Raw genomic sequence first — 18169 nt, 5'->3', positions numbered from 1 at the left:
AACTCACAAGGTCTGTCTACACTGGATAGAGAGAGGAAAAAAAAAAGATGATTTAATTCAAGTTTCTCATTGCAGCAAGCTAATCAGAGAACCAGTAGTAAGGTGTACAGTCTGCAAATGCCTTGATTCAGGCCAGATTTCTAAAGAGATATTTAAAATCATCTTCCCAATTTTGCACCCACCAATTCTTAGTCCTTGTAAAAATCAGAAAGAAAGATTTAGAATGGAAACATTTTTCTTTCTCATTTGCTGATTTGTCTGAAGTGAACTAAGATATAAGACATAAAACCTAGGAGGTTGTAGCCAGGCCTCATGCAAATCACCTTCTATGGTCCATGAGAGCTGACCCTAGGTAACTGGGTGATAAACACCAATAGTAAAGTAACACATCTTTTTTATTGATTTAAATAAAATGTATAATATATAAATAATAAATAACAAACTGCATATTAACATTTGTTTATAAAATGAACATTTTTAATTAAAGTTATCTTTTTAATTTACTTAACCTGGAGGTGCATGAAAATGAAGAGGAGTGTGTGTGTGTGTGTGTGTGTGTGTGTGTGTATGTATCGGGATTGGGTCAGGGAGGAAATTAAAAACCTTGGTATGCTCTTAATGATAAGGCAAAACAAAATAAGAGACCCTAAACCACTCACTCCTCATATCCCTGGGCTGAATGCTGGCTGAGGTTGGGGAGCTAAGTTTAAGATGGCCTAGCCAAGCTTACCACTGAGCACTGAGGAGTGGGAACAAATTTAGGCCTGCCTCAAGGAACACATTTCAACTCTAATTTGTTTTTATCCTTCTTTAAAATAAGAGAGAGAGAGAGAGAGAGAGAGAGAGAGAGAGAGAGAGAGAGAGAGAGAGAGAGAGAGAGAGAGAGAGAGAGAGAGAGAATGAACATAATCTGACAAGCAATCCTAACCCCATGTATATACCTTAAAAACTGGTATGCCATTTGAGCCAATTAGAAAAAGTGGCAGGGGCAGGTTCGAGGTGGTGGGGGAATGTGTGAAATCTTGCTGCCTCAAGACTTGAGCTGAACCATCTCTGCAGCCATGAAAACATCAATGGATGGTAAACACTTGAAAGACCCTGCAGGGACTGTTAGTGTGAGCAATGTGAAGGACTCATATTGTGTGATGCCTCAAAAAAATATTTCAGAACTAGACACTATAATCTTTTTACTTGCCTGTGGAAATCTGAGCTTTTTCAGTTTTGGACAAAATGTGTGTTATGTTGATATTAACAATTCTTTAAAAAATTTATAGGATTCTCCTGTAAATCCATCTGAACTAAGTTTTCTGTTCTTTGGCAGCCCACTGAAAGAGAGTTTAGAAGTACCTTATTTACAACTGGTCTTTTATGGAATTGGATTGTTTAAATTGGTTAGCTGGCTTCACTTAATGTTTTTTTAAAAATTTGTAGTTAAGTTGTTTGCAGCTCAGTTTTACTGGCATGTGATTTTATTTAAAAAAGGTTCTGAATATTATCTTTCTATCTTCTCTGTTGTCATTTCATCGTGCTCACTTTAAATTTTATTAATTAGATTTTCCTCTCTTTTTTATTAAGTTTAATAATAATAACAACTACCACTACTACTACTACTAACATCTGGATAGCATTTACTATGTGCCTGGTACTGTGCTAAGTGCTTTGCATTTATTATCTCTTTGGTCCACACAACAACTTTGGGAGATAGGTAGGAGTACTCCTATTATTATTCCCATTTTACAAATGAGCAAACTTGAGGCAAATAGGGATTAAGTGAATTGCCCAGCATCACACAGCTGGTAAATATCTGAAGTGGATTTGAACTTGGGTTTTCCTGACTGCTGGTCCAATGCTCTATATCCACTGTGCCACCTACCTGCCCCTAGCTAAAGGTTTATTGATTTTCTAAGTTTCTTCAAAAGAGTAGTTTTTAGTTTTTTGTCAGTTGTTATCATTTCTCAATTTATCTATTTCTCCTCCAATTTTCAAAATTTCCTCTTCTGACTTTTCGATTTTCTCATTATACATTGTACCATTAAGAATCTGATCTTGTTTTTTTGCAGATTTCTGCTTTTTAATAAAACAGAGCTATTCCAAAGCTCAGATTCTAGGTGTATAGGACAGGGGATCTGCCCTTTGCTTCCACCATTGAGTATTTTATCTATGACCCAAATATGTAGACTTGAACTTGAGCATGGGGGTAGGCAGGAGAGGAATGAGAGATTACATCTTTATCACACAAGAACTAGAGGGATCATGGTATAATTTTAGAACGATTTTCTTCCACTAAAAATATATTTAAGAGACCCATGAATTAAAACTGTAAAATAGAAGCATTTTCAATGAACATCTTAATCCCCTTTACTCAAGACGCCAATTTGTCTCAACATTGTCTATGTCAACATTCTAAATGGCTCTCCATATAAAATGGTGAAATGTATGCAGGAGGCAAACAAAAGTCTGAATAAAAATACGATTTCCTTCTTTTTTCTACCTCCTCAGATACTTTTATTTTCAAACTCAGCAAATCACTATATTTTTATATCTTATTTTTTTTAACCATTGTCCATTGACTAGGGATTTGACAAATGAAAAGCATGAGAGATATACTTTATTCCATTCCCTCACTGCTTCCCCTTCTGTTTCATGACAATAATGATAACTAACATTTATAAAGTATTGAAGATTTGCCAAGCACTTTACATATGTTCATTTGAGTCTTACAAGAAGTGTGTGCTATTATCATTCCCATCTTAAAGAGAAGGAAATGAAGTCCGAGAAAGGGTGAAGGACCTGCCCAGTATCACACAGCTAACAAGTCTCTAAGAGCCTTTTGAACTCAGGTCTTCCTGACTTCAAGTTCAACATGCTAATAATAGCTCTACCTTGCTGTCCCTAGGTAACTCTTCCAGAAAAAAAGCCAAATCTTTGCAAATGCTAAACCTCCAGCAAAGAAAAAAAAAAGGTTAGCATTTTATCTGCCAATAGGTTAAAGCTACTATAGTACTGACCAAGAACTAATACAGGGTCTAAGCCAGTGCTCCTTAAACTCTGGGTTTGTGGAGTTGCAAAAATTTTGACAATAGTAAAAGGTTTCTGAATGTGCAATGACCAAAAATTAATTAAAAATCAAACATGTAATGAATCCAAGGTGTTTCTATATGGTGTTATACAGTTGGAAAATGATTTACACACACTTTTAAATTCATGCAAAAAACAATTCTGTGAATTACATACTACCACAAGAAGTATTTTTTTTCCATTTTACACATGAGAAGTCAAGAGACTCACCAGTGGTCAATACAGTAATTTAAATGCCACAGCTGGGAGAGGATTCAGGAGAAAGAGCACTGCTTTGAGTTCAAATCTGCCTCTCATGCTGAACACTTGTGTGACTAAGTTATTAATTTCCCTTGGCCTCAATTTCTTTATCTGTGAAATGAGGTGGTTGAACTAGATGACCTCTGAGACTCCTTCCAGTTATGATCCCATGATTCTATGACCCCAAGTGTTCTGATGTCTAGTGCAGGATTCTTTATACTCTCCAGGGGTGTACCTCCACATGAATGCAAGGTATCAAGACAATAAATCCACAGCTTTATTAAGAATACTTATACATAAACCTTTCAAACTTCAACATAAATAAATGTGGGTTTGCTGGGGATATATTCCCATATTACCAATTAGGTAATTAGCCAAAATAAAAATAATATGCCAAAAATAAAACAAACACATATGACTCCTCCATCCCCAACCCTAACTATGCATTTCAGCTAAATATTTCAGAAAGAAAATAATGAAATTAAAAAGTATTCTTCTCCACATCTCTTCTTTCTCTTAAAAAAAAAGTTAAGGAAAATTGGCCAAAATATAAATGAAGAGTTGGGTAGAGATATACCTGAAAATGACAGGAGTGGATCCACTGACCACAATTATTAGCTAATTCAGCATCAGAAGTTAGAAGGTCTCATGGTCTCCTGGGGATTCAGAGACTGGTTCAGGGGGCAGAAGTCTGAATAACATACATATATCACCCTTGCCTACTACTCATGGCACATTCTCTTTCTCATTAGTGCTAAGCTTTCTAATAAAAATTTAAAGATAATAGCATTTTCCCCTAGGGTAGCACAATAAAATGTAGTCCGCATTCTAATTAAACCAAGTCTAATTAAATCCACATTAAGGAATCCTAACTTGGTTTTTAGATGCCCAAAGGCTAAGATTTTTCTCTTCTTTTCCTGTAGCTGCAAATTAAGCTAGGCTCTGGCTCCAGAGATTTTGAATGTAGACAGTTGGTATTTCTTGTCTTTAAAGACATACCTTGCTCCCTTGAAATATCTGCCTTGTACCAGAACTTGGATGTGTCTTGGACAAATTTCACAGTCACATGTTTATCAGCTGGATTTTCTGCAAAACCAAATTAGAAAGCAGTCATTGCAAAGGTCATTTCCTGCTGTAACTTCTCGCCTCAGTCAATAAGGTTCTGATTAACTAGGAATTTAGAGTTCAACCACTGAGGTGGTGGGGGCGGCAGGGGGAAATGGGGAGGAAAGAATACCACAATTTAAATGAGAGTCTTGGGGGAAGTATGAAATATTTTAAGAACACAAAATAAACAAACCAGCATACTCTGATTAGGAGTTTGCAAGGACCATTAAAAAGCTTTTTTGAAACTATAAAACTTGAAAATATGCACTTAGAAATTTCTTTTAAATGTGGAGCTCAGCAGGACAACAATTTTCTCTGAAAGGCAAATGGAATGACTAACAAAATCTGTGTTACCTATGCCTGCCATGAATCTAACTTGTAGACATGCAGAAGTCAGAATAGGTTAATAGGGGGTTTTTTTGATCACCCTTTGCTGGTGGGTTGGCACCAGAGCAAGAATTACAGTTGAATCCATCTGACACTGTCTGAATGCTTCCCAGTAATCTGGCATGTTATCTTTTAAGACTAATTTACACAAGAGCCAGTGAACTCATTTTTTTTTTCCTTTTTATTTTTAATAAATATTCAAGTTGTCTTTACAAAAAGCTAATTAAAAACTCAACTCTGGAGACTAAGTCATATTCAATGTGCAGAGATTACTCATTAAATTATTTGATACAAAACAATATCACCTACCTGGTAAGGGGGAGGTGCCTAAAACTTTAGAAAAGTCTGGAAGGACATTTGGGAAAGGGATGCTGATTGTACTCCCGCTATGGGGGCTGGAGAAGCCACTGGAAGATGGAGAGACGGAACCAAAGGAGCGGTCTCCTTCAGATGTCCTCTTCTTCTCTGGAAGGGGTGGTTGTGAATGCAGGGATAAGCCTGCATGCTGCAGGACTGGACTGTGCTGACTGCTGTGTCCAGGGGCCACTGTGAGAAAATTATGGGGCAGGAAGCCATTGTCAACAACTCCCGCCAGTGGGGCAATTGGCGGTTTAGATGCTCCATTGGAATTAGTCAGTAAGGTCCCTGGTTTTTCATCGGGCTGGAGGCTATTGCCAATGCTAGGCACACCAAAGTTTAGGAAGGCCCGGCCACTTGGGTTGCCCAGAATTTCTTGGGACTGTTCTGCGGCTGAGTTTTCATGATTGTTTAGATTAGAAACCTGCATCTCCGAAGGTGGGAAATGAGACAAGAGTGAAGAATCTGGTACTGGACTGGAAAACTCTGAACCCACAAGGAAGCCTGTGGGTCGGCTGCTCCCCATCACTGACAGCTGTGGTGAAAGAGTAGATTTGGGACTGCTCTCTAGCCATTGGTGCTCTGCTGTGGAAGGACTATTTGAAAAGAAAAGAAAAGAAAAGAAAAGAACCGGTAAAATTAAGAAAATGTGGCAGCACCACATGCAGTACAAAAAGGAACGGACAGAATCTGAGTGTTAGAAGGAATCTCAGTGGCCAACTAGTTCAACTCATAAGCCAAAGTTAAATCCTCATTGTAACATACTCAGACAACCAGCTTCTAAGGAAGGTGACCCTACCACCTCTTAAGGCAGTCTAGTCTATTTTTGAACAAATATAAGTGCTCAGATTTTCCTCATAATCTTCCTTAAACTGCACTCTAATATTATTTCCCTAATACAAATCCTTCAAAGACTCTATCATCATCAACTGAATAAAGCTCAGATGCCTTAGCCTGGCACTTAATTTTATCTATAACATGGTCAATGCTTACCTTCCCACACTTATGTCCCAGTGTACCTTCACATACCTTGTGCTCCAGGCAAACTTATGGCTTCTCAGACATGCCCAAGCTTTCCTGGTCCAGACTTTGCTCAGACCATTCCTTCGGCCAAGAATGACTTCCCTTGATCATTTCTGTTGCCTTTGGGCTTTCTCTGAGACGTATTCCTTAATTCTCATATCCAGAAGGTAACCTTTCTTTAAATTCCCATTATCTCCTGTTATTAAACCCTAGTAAAATGCTATGTATCATGCTGATTTTTGTACAGTTCCTTTTTCTGCTTTGAGACTTTAAATTCTTGGAGGCTGGATGGGGGAAGGGAGGAGATCACCTCATGTTCATTTTTTTATTCCACATTTATTTCTTTTTTTAGTGCTAATTGCACAGGTTATTACTGTGTATTTGTTGACTCATTTAGTGAATGAATATAACCTCATGCTATTCTTACCACCACTCTCTGAGCTAAGTTGGGCAGTAAATAACTCCATTTGACACATTAAAAAAAAAACTGAGACATAGTTTTCTGTGTCATCCCTCTCTTGCCCGGGGTCATTCATTCATTCATTTATTTTTTTTTTTAAGCAATCGGGGTTAAGTAACTTGCTCAAGGTTACACAGCCAGTTATTTCTGGGTGTGGTGCTAAGTATCTGAGCCCAGACTTGATCCCCAGGTCATGCTGACACTGGAGCCGGTGCTCTTACTCGCTGAGCCACCAGGGTTATTCATTTAGTGGTGGTCAGGATAAAGCCCAAATTTCCTGATCTCTACCCTTGCAATCTTTTTACTCTATTCATCCTCACCAGGGCAAGAGGTCTCTCTACTGGCACAAGGTAGTTGTACTAATTTGGGCTCCTGCTTTGTGATCAGTGGAGTGTGTGGGTCATGGAAGATAATGGAGACAAATGGTCGATGTGGGGATTGACCCCATGCCTATAGCCCCCATAGCATGATATTTTAACTAAGAGCTTCCAAGTCTTGGTCAAAGTGGCACCCCAGCACTAATTTCCCCAAATTCATTATTATTATTTCAGTAACAGATTTTAGTAATGAAGTATCATATAATAATATGAGTGATAACAAAGTCTTCTGAGATAAAGGTTGTTTACTTAAAAATGCAATATTTATTTAGCTCATGAATACATTCAGAGAAAAGCAGAGGCAACTGGAATCCAATTTGAAAATGAATTCCTCTTTCCTGACTCAAAGCCCATTTCTTTAAGGGGAATAAGTGATATTTGCCAGCAAGTTCTGCCTACCTCTCTCCTCTCTGGAGGGGGCTATTGCTTGAAGCTGTACAGGCAGATGGAAAGGTCCGTTGACAAGAAGGAGTTGTTGGCCTCTCAGACCGAAACAGAGCAGGGTTTGTTCCAATTGGGCTGTCTGACATCACCACTGAGTGATTTAGGCCTTCAGTGTAACTCCGAGGTTCTACAAGGAAGAAAAAATACCCCAAACACAAATAGACTTTAGTCAAAGTTGTTAGGAAAATCTCTAATAAATAGTCTGTACTTTCAGAAATCATAACTCCTTTTAAATGAAATACCTGACATTCTGGCAGTTTTATGAAGACCACAGATGCACCAGCCAATTAAAACATGCTACATGGAAAGAGGTGCTCCTTGTTCATCTGGTCATTTATATAAGGTTAAGTGAAATAAAAAATCCTCAGTCGTCTGCCTTGTCTCCAGATTTGTTTGATTTCAAAAGCATAAAGAAAACTGCTTATGTTGACCTTCAACTCTATTTCCAGGTATGTGCCTCATTCACTTTTGTCTCCTAAGATTTCAGCAGATAACTCACATTTGCATTGCACTTTACAACTGATGTTTTGATGAGCAAAGTGAAGATTAGAGAGGTCAAATTACTGAAAGACCTGTCATGGGGAAAGACAAGTCTTGTTCATCTTAGCCCCAGAAATAAGAACTAAGAGTAAATTAGTGGAAAGGGTCCAGAGGCACATCTAGAACATTTGATAGGAAAACAAAACAAAAGAACAAGTTCCTAACCAAGAGAGTGATAGAAATGTACAATGAGCAACCTTGGGCAAGACACTGGAGGTCTTTAGCCAGAGGTCTAATGACCACTTTGGGGAGATAATACAGAGGGAATTCTTGGTAAAGTGTGGCCTCACTAGGCCAAGAGATCCCTTGCAACTCTCAGATTCAATGGGAAATTTCCCAGTGTCACACCTAACTAGTAAACCTTGAAGCTGAAATCTAAACTTAGGTTTCTCTGTTCTATAGAAATATCTCCTTCTCCTATCTTTCTCCTCTTCTTGCATGCCCTACTCTGTAGACAAGAGAAAAATATGAATACATAGTGTCACTGATTCATCTGGCTTCTTTTCAAGCTGCTTCTTGGGTGGGATTATTAAAGAAATTAAATTTGATTTCTACTATTTGAGTAGCTTAAGCAGATCTCTCAATTTACAAAATGAAGTGTCAGAAACATTGGCAGCAGTTTATTTCTAAATATGAACTCAAAAAAAATCTCTATCTAAGCAAAATTACAGTGAAGATTCAGATTTCATTTTACTGAAGCCAGATAGATGATGACTAGCAAGAGACCTCTTTCTGAAAGAGGCCTGAAGATATATTGTACCCCTTTTTCTGATATCTCTAATCTGATTTTTATGGGCAGCTAGGTAGCATAGTGGAATAGAGTGACAAGCCTGAAATTAGGAAGACCTAATTTCAAATCCACTCTCAGACACTTCCTAGTCATATGACCCTGGGCAAGTCACTTAACTCTGTTTGCCTTGGTTTCCTCATCTGTAAAATGAGCTGGAGAAGGAAATGGCAAATCACCCCTGTATCTTTGCCCCTCCCCCCAAAAAACCCAAATCCCAAAAAAACTCCTGTACCTTTGCCCCTCCTCCAAACCCCCAAATAAGGTCACAAAGCGTCAGGCAAGACTGAAAGACAGCTAAACAACAACAAATCTGATTTTTGTCCAATACCTATTCTTATCCATTTCATTTTTCTTAAAGAACAACTTTTTTCTGAGTCTTAGAAGACGGCTACATTTTGTACTACAGAAAATGAGTGCTATGATAAACACAGTCATCCTTTGCCAGTTCAAAGACATATCATTCCATCTGAATGTTATTTGGCTAAAGGAAACATGGGCTCAAGAATTTGGTAATTCTTGGAAATGCACATTTCTACTGTCAAATTTCAGTAGGCTTTCAGGTGAAAAACCTCAAAGGGATCATGTAAGCCCTCTAGTTTGATTCTGACTTTACAGATAGGGAGACTGAAGTCCATAGAAATTGAATCACTAGGGGTGGCTAGGTGGTGAAGTGAATAGAGTACTGGCCCTGAAGTCAGGAGGACCTGAGTTCAAATTCCACCTCAGACACTTTAACACTTACTAGCCATGTGACCTTGGGCAAGTCACTTAACCCCAAATGCACTGCATTCCCCCCTCCAAAAAGGAAAAAAAAAACTGAATGACTTGCTAAAACTAACATAGGTTGTAGAAGGTAAAGCCAAGAAATGAAACCAGTGTCCTCTGACTCCATACTTCATATGTCTTCTATTATATTACTCTGTCTCCCCACAAATGAGTTGAGGATTAAAGTGTACAGACTTCCAATTTCAAAAAATTTACATCCAATTAGTATTGAATGTTTTAAGTATATAGAGCAGTATCTTTTCTAAGTTTATGAAAATAACAATTATAGCAAAGAAAAGTTTTAATGACATGATCATTAAGTCAAGTAGTTTCTAAAACTACCCAGTTTTGTATAATTTGAATGGAATGTATACCATTAAGCACTCATCTCTGAAAGCTGCTCAGTCATCAAGGAAAAATGAAGACCGTTTAAAAGTAAATCATAGAGCTATCAAACTGAGAGGTTAAGAAATGATACACTTTCAAACATGGATACCTTTTTGCACATGGGTACCATTATTACTTGACCTTCAAAATGTATGACTATCTTCTTTTTTCACTATAGGAAATATTTTCATATAAAGCATGAGATAAATATGATAATGTAATAAGAAAAAAACCCTATGTCATTACATAACGAGAGTTCATTATATTATCTGATGTTAGTGAATAATAAATGTTCTAATTTCTCCTGTGCATTGATAAAGTCATGTTTTTGTTCTGTTGGAACACTACAATTTCCAAAGTACTTAAGTTGAGGGCAATGGGTAGGTTCATCATGAATATAACTAGGCCACAGCACATTAGTCTCAAGGAAGTACATAGGGAAAACAGTTTAAAGGACAACATCAAAGAAATGTGGGAATGAAAAAAATGGGTCATCCAGTAAAATGGACAACTGATGGATAGCATTTGCTCTCCAACTGTATCCATGTAATGCTAACTGAACATGAGAAAGGCTGCTAGCCCTTTCCTTAATGCCACTTGCAAAATTTGGGGTCTGTATGAAAGAGATCTGCATTGGCTAGGTAGGCATAATTACTAATGGAGGTTATATCCTTATCTATGAAGTTCCAGACCCTCTAGAACATTTCAGAAGGATTGTTTTATTTATAGAAAAGGAATAAAATTAATAATGTAGCAACTTAGTGAACAGTGAATAAGCTAAGACATTACAAAAAGCTTCACAACACAAGACATGTGAAATCAGACTGGACAAAGAATAACCAAATACACTCTACAAGACAACAACACTACTATGGCAGTAGAAGGTGATACAACATCATCTATTATTTCTCTAAAGGTAAAAGGGACTGCAAAAATAATTATAAAGAAAGATGAGGAGACAAGGATATTGGATCAGACAGCACCCCAGCATAAGGACATTTAACAGAACGTCTTGTTAGAGCCTTATGTCTATATCAAGGGTTTGGATGCAGGTTACACAGATTCCTTAAATAGCAAAGACACCAACAGCAATTATAATTTATTTAAAGTCCATAGCAAGCTGAGGCAGAAATAGGATTTGAACTGATAAGTACAAAAGGAGGAAGGAATGCTTAGTAGTGGGAAGTCGAATCACTGAAGCCCAGTTCCCTTAAACCAGTCAGGTCACCCTGATGATTACAATGCATGGGGGAAGTAAAGTAGAGTGCCTGTCTCATAGTATGGATGGTCCAGGTTCCAGCCTCAACTGTAATACATCTAGACAGTAGGACCAGACAGTTCATTGAATCTCTTCCTGCTCAGGCAATTCTCTAAGGATAAAAGTTCCTGATCTGCTTAGGTAGAGAAAGTTTCCCATCTGAGAAACACATGCTGCTCTTCCCCCCTCCCTTGTGAAATTACAGAACTAGAAAGAAAAACAAATAAAGAAAATGCAAAATAAATGCACTCTTCTATAAAAAGAATCAGGGATGTACAACAGTATAAAACTTACAGTTTCATATCTTATCTAAAGCACCAAGGTGAAAAATACCTATTAACATGAACTTTTATGGGACTAGCTTCTTCTCAGGTCAAAACGAAGATTTGTTCTCAGGCTACCGATGTTCTCTTGTCACAAGATATACCTACTTGCTTTAAACACTTGCACGAATGGCTAAACTGTTACATTACTAGGTTGTTATTTATTTGTTATTTATTATTATAGTTTACATTTATAGAGTACTTATACTATGGTTATGAAGCACTTTCCCTAGAACAACTCTGTGAAGTCAAATGCACAAGTGTTACCACTTAACTAGTTGTATGAGGATATATTAATCACTTACCCTAACAAGGACTGCTTACATAACCTGCAAAATGGGAACAATCAATTTATCTTCCTTACAGGATATTTTGAAAGTGTTTTGTAGACCATAATGTAATAGAGAAATGTGAGCTATTCAATTGACCTACTTGGTCAGGGTTAATAAAATTTTTTTTGTAGGGCGATTGGGGTTCAGTGACTTGCCCAAGGTCACACAGCTAGTTTTTTTGTGTTAAGTGTCTGAGGCTGGATCCGAACCCAGGTCCTCCTGATTCTAGGGCCAGTGCTCTATTCACTGTGCCACCTAGCCACTCCAATGGTTATTCTTTTGCTATTAACACTGCTCCCACCAAAATCAAGAGGTGAATAGCTAGACAATACCACTGGAAATTACTAAAATATGGTAAGCACTGCTTATAATATGTCAGGATCTTAGTAAACCAACTTTATCTGTCCTGTAGATAAAATATATTCAACAGGAATATTCTATTACAGATTATATAATAGAAAGACCCTTAGGAGTGGGTACAGGGGGGTAAATGTCAAGATGAATACTACTTACCAAATACTACTTACCTCCACTACTAAAATCTAGTTTAGATTTGGTTAAACTTTTAAAGAAAAATTAATATCTATAGTATACAAATTATTTTCAAAAACTGGTAAAGAAAGCATCCTATCAAACTCCTTTGATGAAACGAATGAAATCCTAATATCTAAACCAGGAAGGGGTAAACTAGGGACAACTAAAATGGCAAATACAGAAAAGCATGAGAAAACAGACTTCTATAAAATGATGCACAGCGAAGCAAGAAGAGCCAGGAAAATAGCGTGCAAAAACAGCTACCAAAGAACAATCAAAAATGAATGTGGCAAATTTACAATGAACAAATTTGACCCAATCGATGAAGTTAAAAGAAGACTTTGCAGAGGGGGTGGTGGTGTGGTCTACAGGTGTAGAATACTGCATATAATATCAGATTTTGGGCAATGTATTGATTGGTTTTGATGATTTTTTTTTCTCTTCTATTTTTTTCTTCTTTTTAAATTCTTTGTCATAAAGGAATACTCCTGGGGCAAGGGGTAAATTTTTTTCTTAAAAAAGTTATCAATTTAAAAAGCAATGGGGGAGGGGGGAGGGTTTAGAAAATGTCACGATAAGATTTAAAGACTGAAAGAGCCTTGAATCCTGAAATGAATATTGTTTATTAAAGAATGAGGATATGCAGAAGCTAAATCCAAGTTCTAGTTTGTTCCTGTTATCACAGGACTTGTCCCAGAAATAGCAGGGAAAGCACTTCCCCTAAAAATATGGCTTTGTTTATAAATTCAATTAGCAACCCTGAGTAGCTCTGTAAACCCATAAGCCCTATATAAATGTGGGCTATTATGATTATGGTGGCGCTGTTCTATTCTTTTTTGTCTGAGATTATCCCCATTACTATTCTCTGATCTTAACCCTTTAAATGTAGGAATGAAATTTGTCTATAGAATCATGGTTCAGAGCTGCCGTTCCCCTGGGATGAAACTATAATAGCATCTATTTAATATCCCAGGTTAGTCACTTACTACATGAGTAATCTTTGGCTTGGGAAAGTTACTTCACTCTTTCTGAGTCTCAGTTTCCTCAGATGCAAAAACAAGGCAGTGGGGGTTGGACTAAATTATTGAGTAGATCTCTTCCAGCTCTAAAGCTGTGGCCCTATGACCTCCTGGGCTCCTGTTCCTTTAGGCACCGAGAGAAAGTAATTAAAAGGTAACAACTATATATCACATTAGTTCACAAATTTAAGTCTTGGTTTCGTGATACAGAATACTGAACTAGTGAAGTATGTTTTTCATAGGCAGAAATGAAAAAAAGTAATTCTATTCATATTATATAATTCAGAACAACATAGTAACTGTCACATTCATTTCTTCAATGTAGACTTCCTGGGGGTCATTGCTCCAGGGATTAAGAATTCTTGGAATGCTTCAGCAACAGTTTTGGCACACAGTTTGGAAAACAAGGACTCAAAATCGGGGAGAAATAATGAAGCTAAATGGGTCATGACAACAGATAGCTGAAACACTAGGGAGAGGATTAAACTCCTAATTTTCTGTAAACTTGTGAGTAATGAGGACGCCTTTGTAAAGAGCCTTTTGTCCCATAAAATACATCCCATGTAATATCTCTTCTGGGTCTGGTTGTACTAATTCTTTGATCCTCATTTTCCAGAAAAAGGGTTTGAGGAAGTAAAGAGATTTGCTCACACTACTAGTACCAGAGACAGGATGGAAAAACAGGCAATATATAACTGTCTCCTATTTGTTTCCACTACATCATCAAGGATTTTCTTGCTTTTAATTTTTCCCTCTTTAATAAATACAAATGGCAAACAAAACAGCAATAGCATTCAAGAAATGTTCACTGACAACCTATTTAGTTCATTGTTGTTTTAAGGAAAATAAAACTTTTCCTAACTCACGGTGACTACAGTAATGGCAGATATACATGGAGATCAAATGTTTTTGGTGATAATCCAGTTTTATGAGTTTAAAAGGTCACAAGATATCTGAGTCTTTGATGGTGAAGTCTACCAGGGGAGGTAAAAGCCATTTGATATTCCAGGGTTGATATATTTGGAGAACTGGTCTGTAGAGAAGGAAGAGGGAGCAATGAATATACTTTCCACATGAAAGTTCTTTCCACCATTTATCTTTTTTGGTGCCCCTGGGTAATTAAGCAATGGGAAAAAAGACACCCTGAATTAATATATTTCAAGTGCTTTCCATGCACACCCTAATTTATCCTGTGGCTCTGGTTTTCTCTTACTCTTCCTAAACAGTCTCTTAGGTCTACAGGATCTATTATTTTGGGCTGGTTTCCATCCCATAGGAAGGATTAAAGACCTTAACGAGATGCTCTCCTCAGAATAATTTGTACTCTGTTCAGGCTGGGTAGATTGGATAAGATCTTGGGCCCTTTAACAGATAGTTAGCTGGGTTGGGTTTTTTGCCTCCTCACTACAAAGCCGCATTACACACAAGTGGTTATTTTCCTTTCTCCTTTGCTGTTGTTGCAGTGGCATTCACAGACTTTTCTCCAACTCTGACCGAGGAAAGCACAATGTTCCTCAGTATTCATCAAGCAATTCTGAAGTCCCTTAGCAGTGCTCTCTCCCCTCCCATGTAGTTCTGCCCCCAGCCCAGTAACTGCCATGTGGAGATAATCAAGAAGGGTTTCATCTCTCCCTCCCACACCTGGGAATCTCAGGAATTTCTATTACAGCCATTTCTCTGTTCCTGCTTCCCTCACTATCTTTGCCCGGGCCAAGGCTGAAAGAGCTTTTCCAAAAGATCTATTTTTTTTTAAATTTTCAACCAACTTAACTGTGTGAAATTTTGTGGGAAGATTTTAAATTGCTTTCTATCTGCCTCTTTTTTTTTCTTAAAAGAGGAATCACAAACATGTGGATTCAGTCCATAAACATTCATTAAGTTCAGACGATCCAAAGAAAGGTTAAAAAAAATTAGTCCCTGCCCTTGAAAAGCTCATAGTTGGGCACTAGGTGGCACAGTGAATAGAGCATTGGCCCTGGAGTCAGGAGGACCTGAATTCAAATCCTGCCTCAGACACTTGACACATTTACTAGCCTTGTGACTTTGGGCAAGTCACTTTACCCCAACTGCCCTCCAAAAAAAAAAAAAAAGCAAAGCTCATAGTCTATTGGAGTAGACAAATGGCAAACAACTATGTACAAACAAGCTATATGAAAGATAGACTGGAGACCATCTTGGGTGGGGGGTGGAAGAGCACTAACATTAAGGTAAAAGAATTAAGACTTCTTGCAGAAAGTGGGATTTTGGTTGGGACTTAAAGGAAGCCAGGATTCAAGATTGTTAAAAAATAGAGGTAAACTAGAATCTTGCTATACTACCATTTACTGAACACCCAGAAATCAGCATAAATTGGGGGCCAGTAGGAAATGTGATGTGCCTTCAATTCAACTCAACAAACATTTCACCAGCATTTGAGGGCTTATTATGGAAAAGACATTGGACTAGCCTGGAGAGATACAAAGAAAAAAAAAAGGGCAACAATCCAAAAGGAACTGAGAGGGAAGCAACATATATACCAAAAAAGCATATGTAAGATACCTGTTGTTATTTTGTTGTTTTCAGTCTTGTCCAATTATTCATGGCCCCTTTTGGGGTTTTCTTGGCAAAGGTATTAGAGTGGTGGCTTGCCCTGGAACACACAGCTAATAAATGTCTAAAGCCAGATTTGAACTAAGAAGATGAATCTTCCTGATTCTAGGACTGACACTCTATCCACTGTACCACCTAGCTGCCCTAGGCAAGATACAGGGATAGGAAAAAGACCTGTCCTTTCACTGTTATTGGGAACTCCCAAGTCTGGAAGCTCACTCCACCAATACAGGTTACCATCCTTTTCTGTATCTAATACCGTAGGCTTAGTCTTATTAGCTTATCTAGTCTTGCCAATTCATGGTCATATAGTCAGAGGCTATGTAGTGAGGAGGCTATGACCCTAAGTCTTTCTGGCTTCAAGGTCTGATGTCTCTTTCCCACTATACCACACCATTTCTCAGAATTGCCTATACAAGGGGCAAAAGGATTTAGAGTTAGAAGGACTGATAAAGATCACATATGGCAATGCTCTCATTTTATAGAAAAGAAAAACGAAACTCAGAGAATATAAATCATTTGCCCACTGTCACATATCAGAGAAAAAAATTGAAATCTAGGTCTTTTGCTTCCAACCCCACTATACTGCATAGCCTTTATTGAAAGGACCTAATTATAAATCAGTTTCAATTATAAGGTAGTCTAGACCTCAAGGGCAATGCTATACCACGAAGCTCCGAATATATACTATTTTCCCCCCAATTACTACATGAGTCCCTTTCTTGATTTTCCCAGTCGTTAATGCCCTGCCCCAGTCCAAAATTAGTTTGTACTTTTTGGGCATATGTTTATCTGCATACATATTCTTTCTGCTCAGTTCCCTAAGGGAAGAGATGGCTTAGTATCCTCCTGGCCCAATAGTAGGGTCTTACTAAATGCATTCTAAATTTAACTGAATTAACTTAGAGCAGGAAATGTCTGTGCCAATTGTGATTTATGCTATTTTCTATTAGAAATTTCTATTTTCTATATTCTATTTCTAAACTTCAATCCCCACTTGAATGAGAGTTCTACCTTCCAATATGTTTGTCTCGATATTGGACTATTCCAGTAGCTGAGTCAGCTCAGGAGAACCTATTCTTCTTATCTTTTTTCTGAATACAAGCCCTTCTCTGTATCTCTGCAACACCTGCAATGTTGATGCTATAATTATTATTGTTTCTAAATATATGTTATTCCTTGTTCTGAGACAGTATAATATAGCAGAAGGACCACTAGCCTAAATATCAGGGAACCCAGGTTCTATAGTTGCCTCTTTGCTATCAATTCTCTTTCTTTGATTTGGGGTATATCATTAAACCTTTCTGTACCCTGGCTCCTCATCTGTTAAAAGGCAGGTTGAACTAAATTCTATTTAAAGCCCTAAAATTCTATGTCCCTATCATTAAGTAACAAGCTTCATATAGGACTCAATAGTAAGGTGAATTTTAAAACTATCTAACCTCTTACCCTCATCATTTACATACCCACAACAGCCTAAAATAAAGCAACACATAATGGAAAGAAGATCCGGAATAAGAAAAAGTGGATTGGAATCCTGCCCTACATACTTATTCATTATGTTACCCTGAACAGGTCACTTTAATCTCTCTGAGTGAGACTCAGCTTTCTCATCTGTAGAATGGAGCTAATAATTCTTGTGCCATTTGTGCTTTGTAGGGTTTCTTGAAGCAAAACATTATATAAAAGTGAGCAATTTTATTCTATTTTAGTGAGGTGGGCATTTCTCCCACCAACATGGAAAGAAACTCCTCACTAACTTGGTCAAGAGTATTTAAGAGTTCTTGTGGCTAATTTAATGATGATTTAGGTAGGCTGGTCCTCTGATGGAAGTCCATCACCAGGCCAGTGACTGAAATCTTTACAGCTTGGTAGGACCTCCCATTCCAGTAGACCTTGCTTTCCATCAGAATGACCTCTAAGAACAAAGGAAAGCAATATGAAAAAGTACAGTGTGCTTCTAGGTTTAAAGGTCTTGGGTTCAAATAATATGTGTTATATTTACTGCCTTGGGCAAATCACTAAAAAATTCTGGGTCATAATTTCTCCATTTGTAAAATAAAGTGATATGGACTGACTACAATTTGATATCCCTTTGAGTTCCAGATGTCTCTCTCTCTCTCTCTCTCTCTCTCTCTCTCTCTCTCTCTCTCTCTCTC

At 37.6% G+C, this 18169-nt stretch overlaps 1 protein-coding gene across 16 annotated transcripts in view; it reads right to left on the bottom strand.

Annotated features, from left to right (window-relative positions):
• The window catches only part of TNS3 (tensin 3), a 427559-nt gene that overhangs the window by 32400 nt on the left and 376990 nt on the right, over positions 1-18169 (bottom strand). For all 16 annotated transcript variants that reach the window (XM_069095442.1, XM_069095438.1, XM_069095436.1 and 13 more), the window contains 3 exons: positions 7429-7600; positions 5122-5765; positions 4318-4404 (listed from right to left, as the gene is read on the bottom strand). In XM_069095442.1, coding sequence (XP_068951543.1) covers positions 4318-4404; positions 5122-5765; positions 7429-7600 — 903 coding nt within the window. The remainder of the gene's footprint in view (positions 1-4317; positions 4405-5121; positions 5766-7428; positions 7601-18169) is intronic.

The sequence above is a fragment of the Petaurus breviceps genome, unplaced genomic scaffold, assembly GCF_028583685.1.
Source record: "Petaurus breviceps papuanus isolate PSGF00001 unplaced genomic scaffold, PetGlider_PUasm1.0 227, whole genome shotgun sequence".
Classification (NCBI taxonomy): domain Eukaryota; kingdom Metazoa; phylum Chordata; class Mammalia; order Diprotodontia; family Petauridae; genus Petaurus; species Petaurus breviceps.
This window is presented reverse-complemented; position numbering and strand designations above follow the sequence as displayed.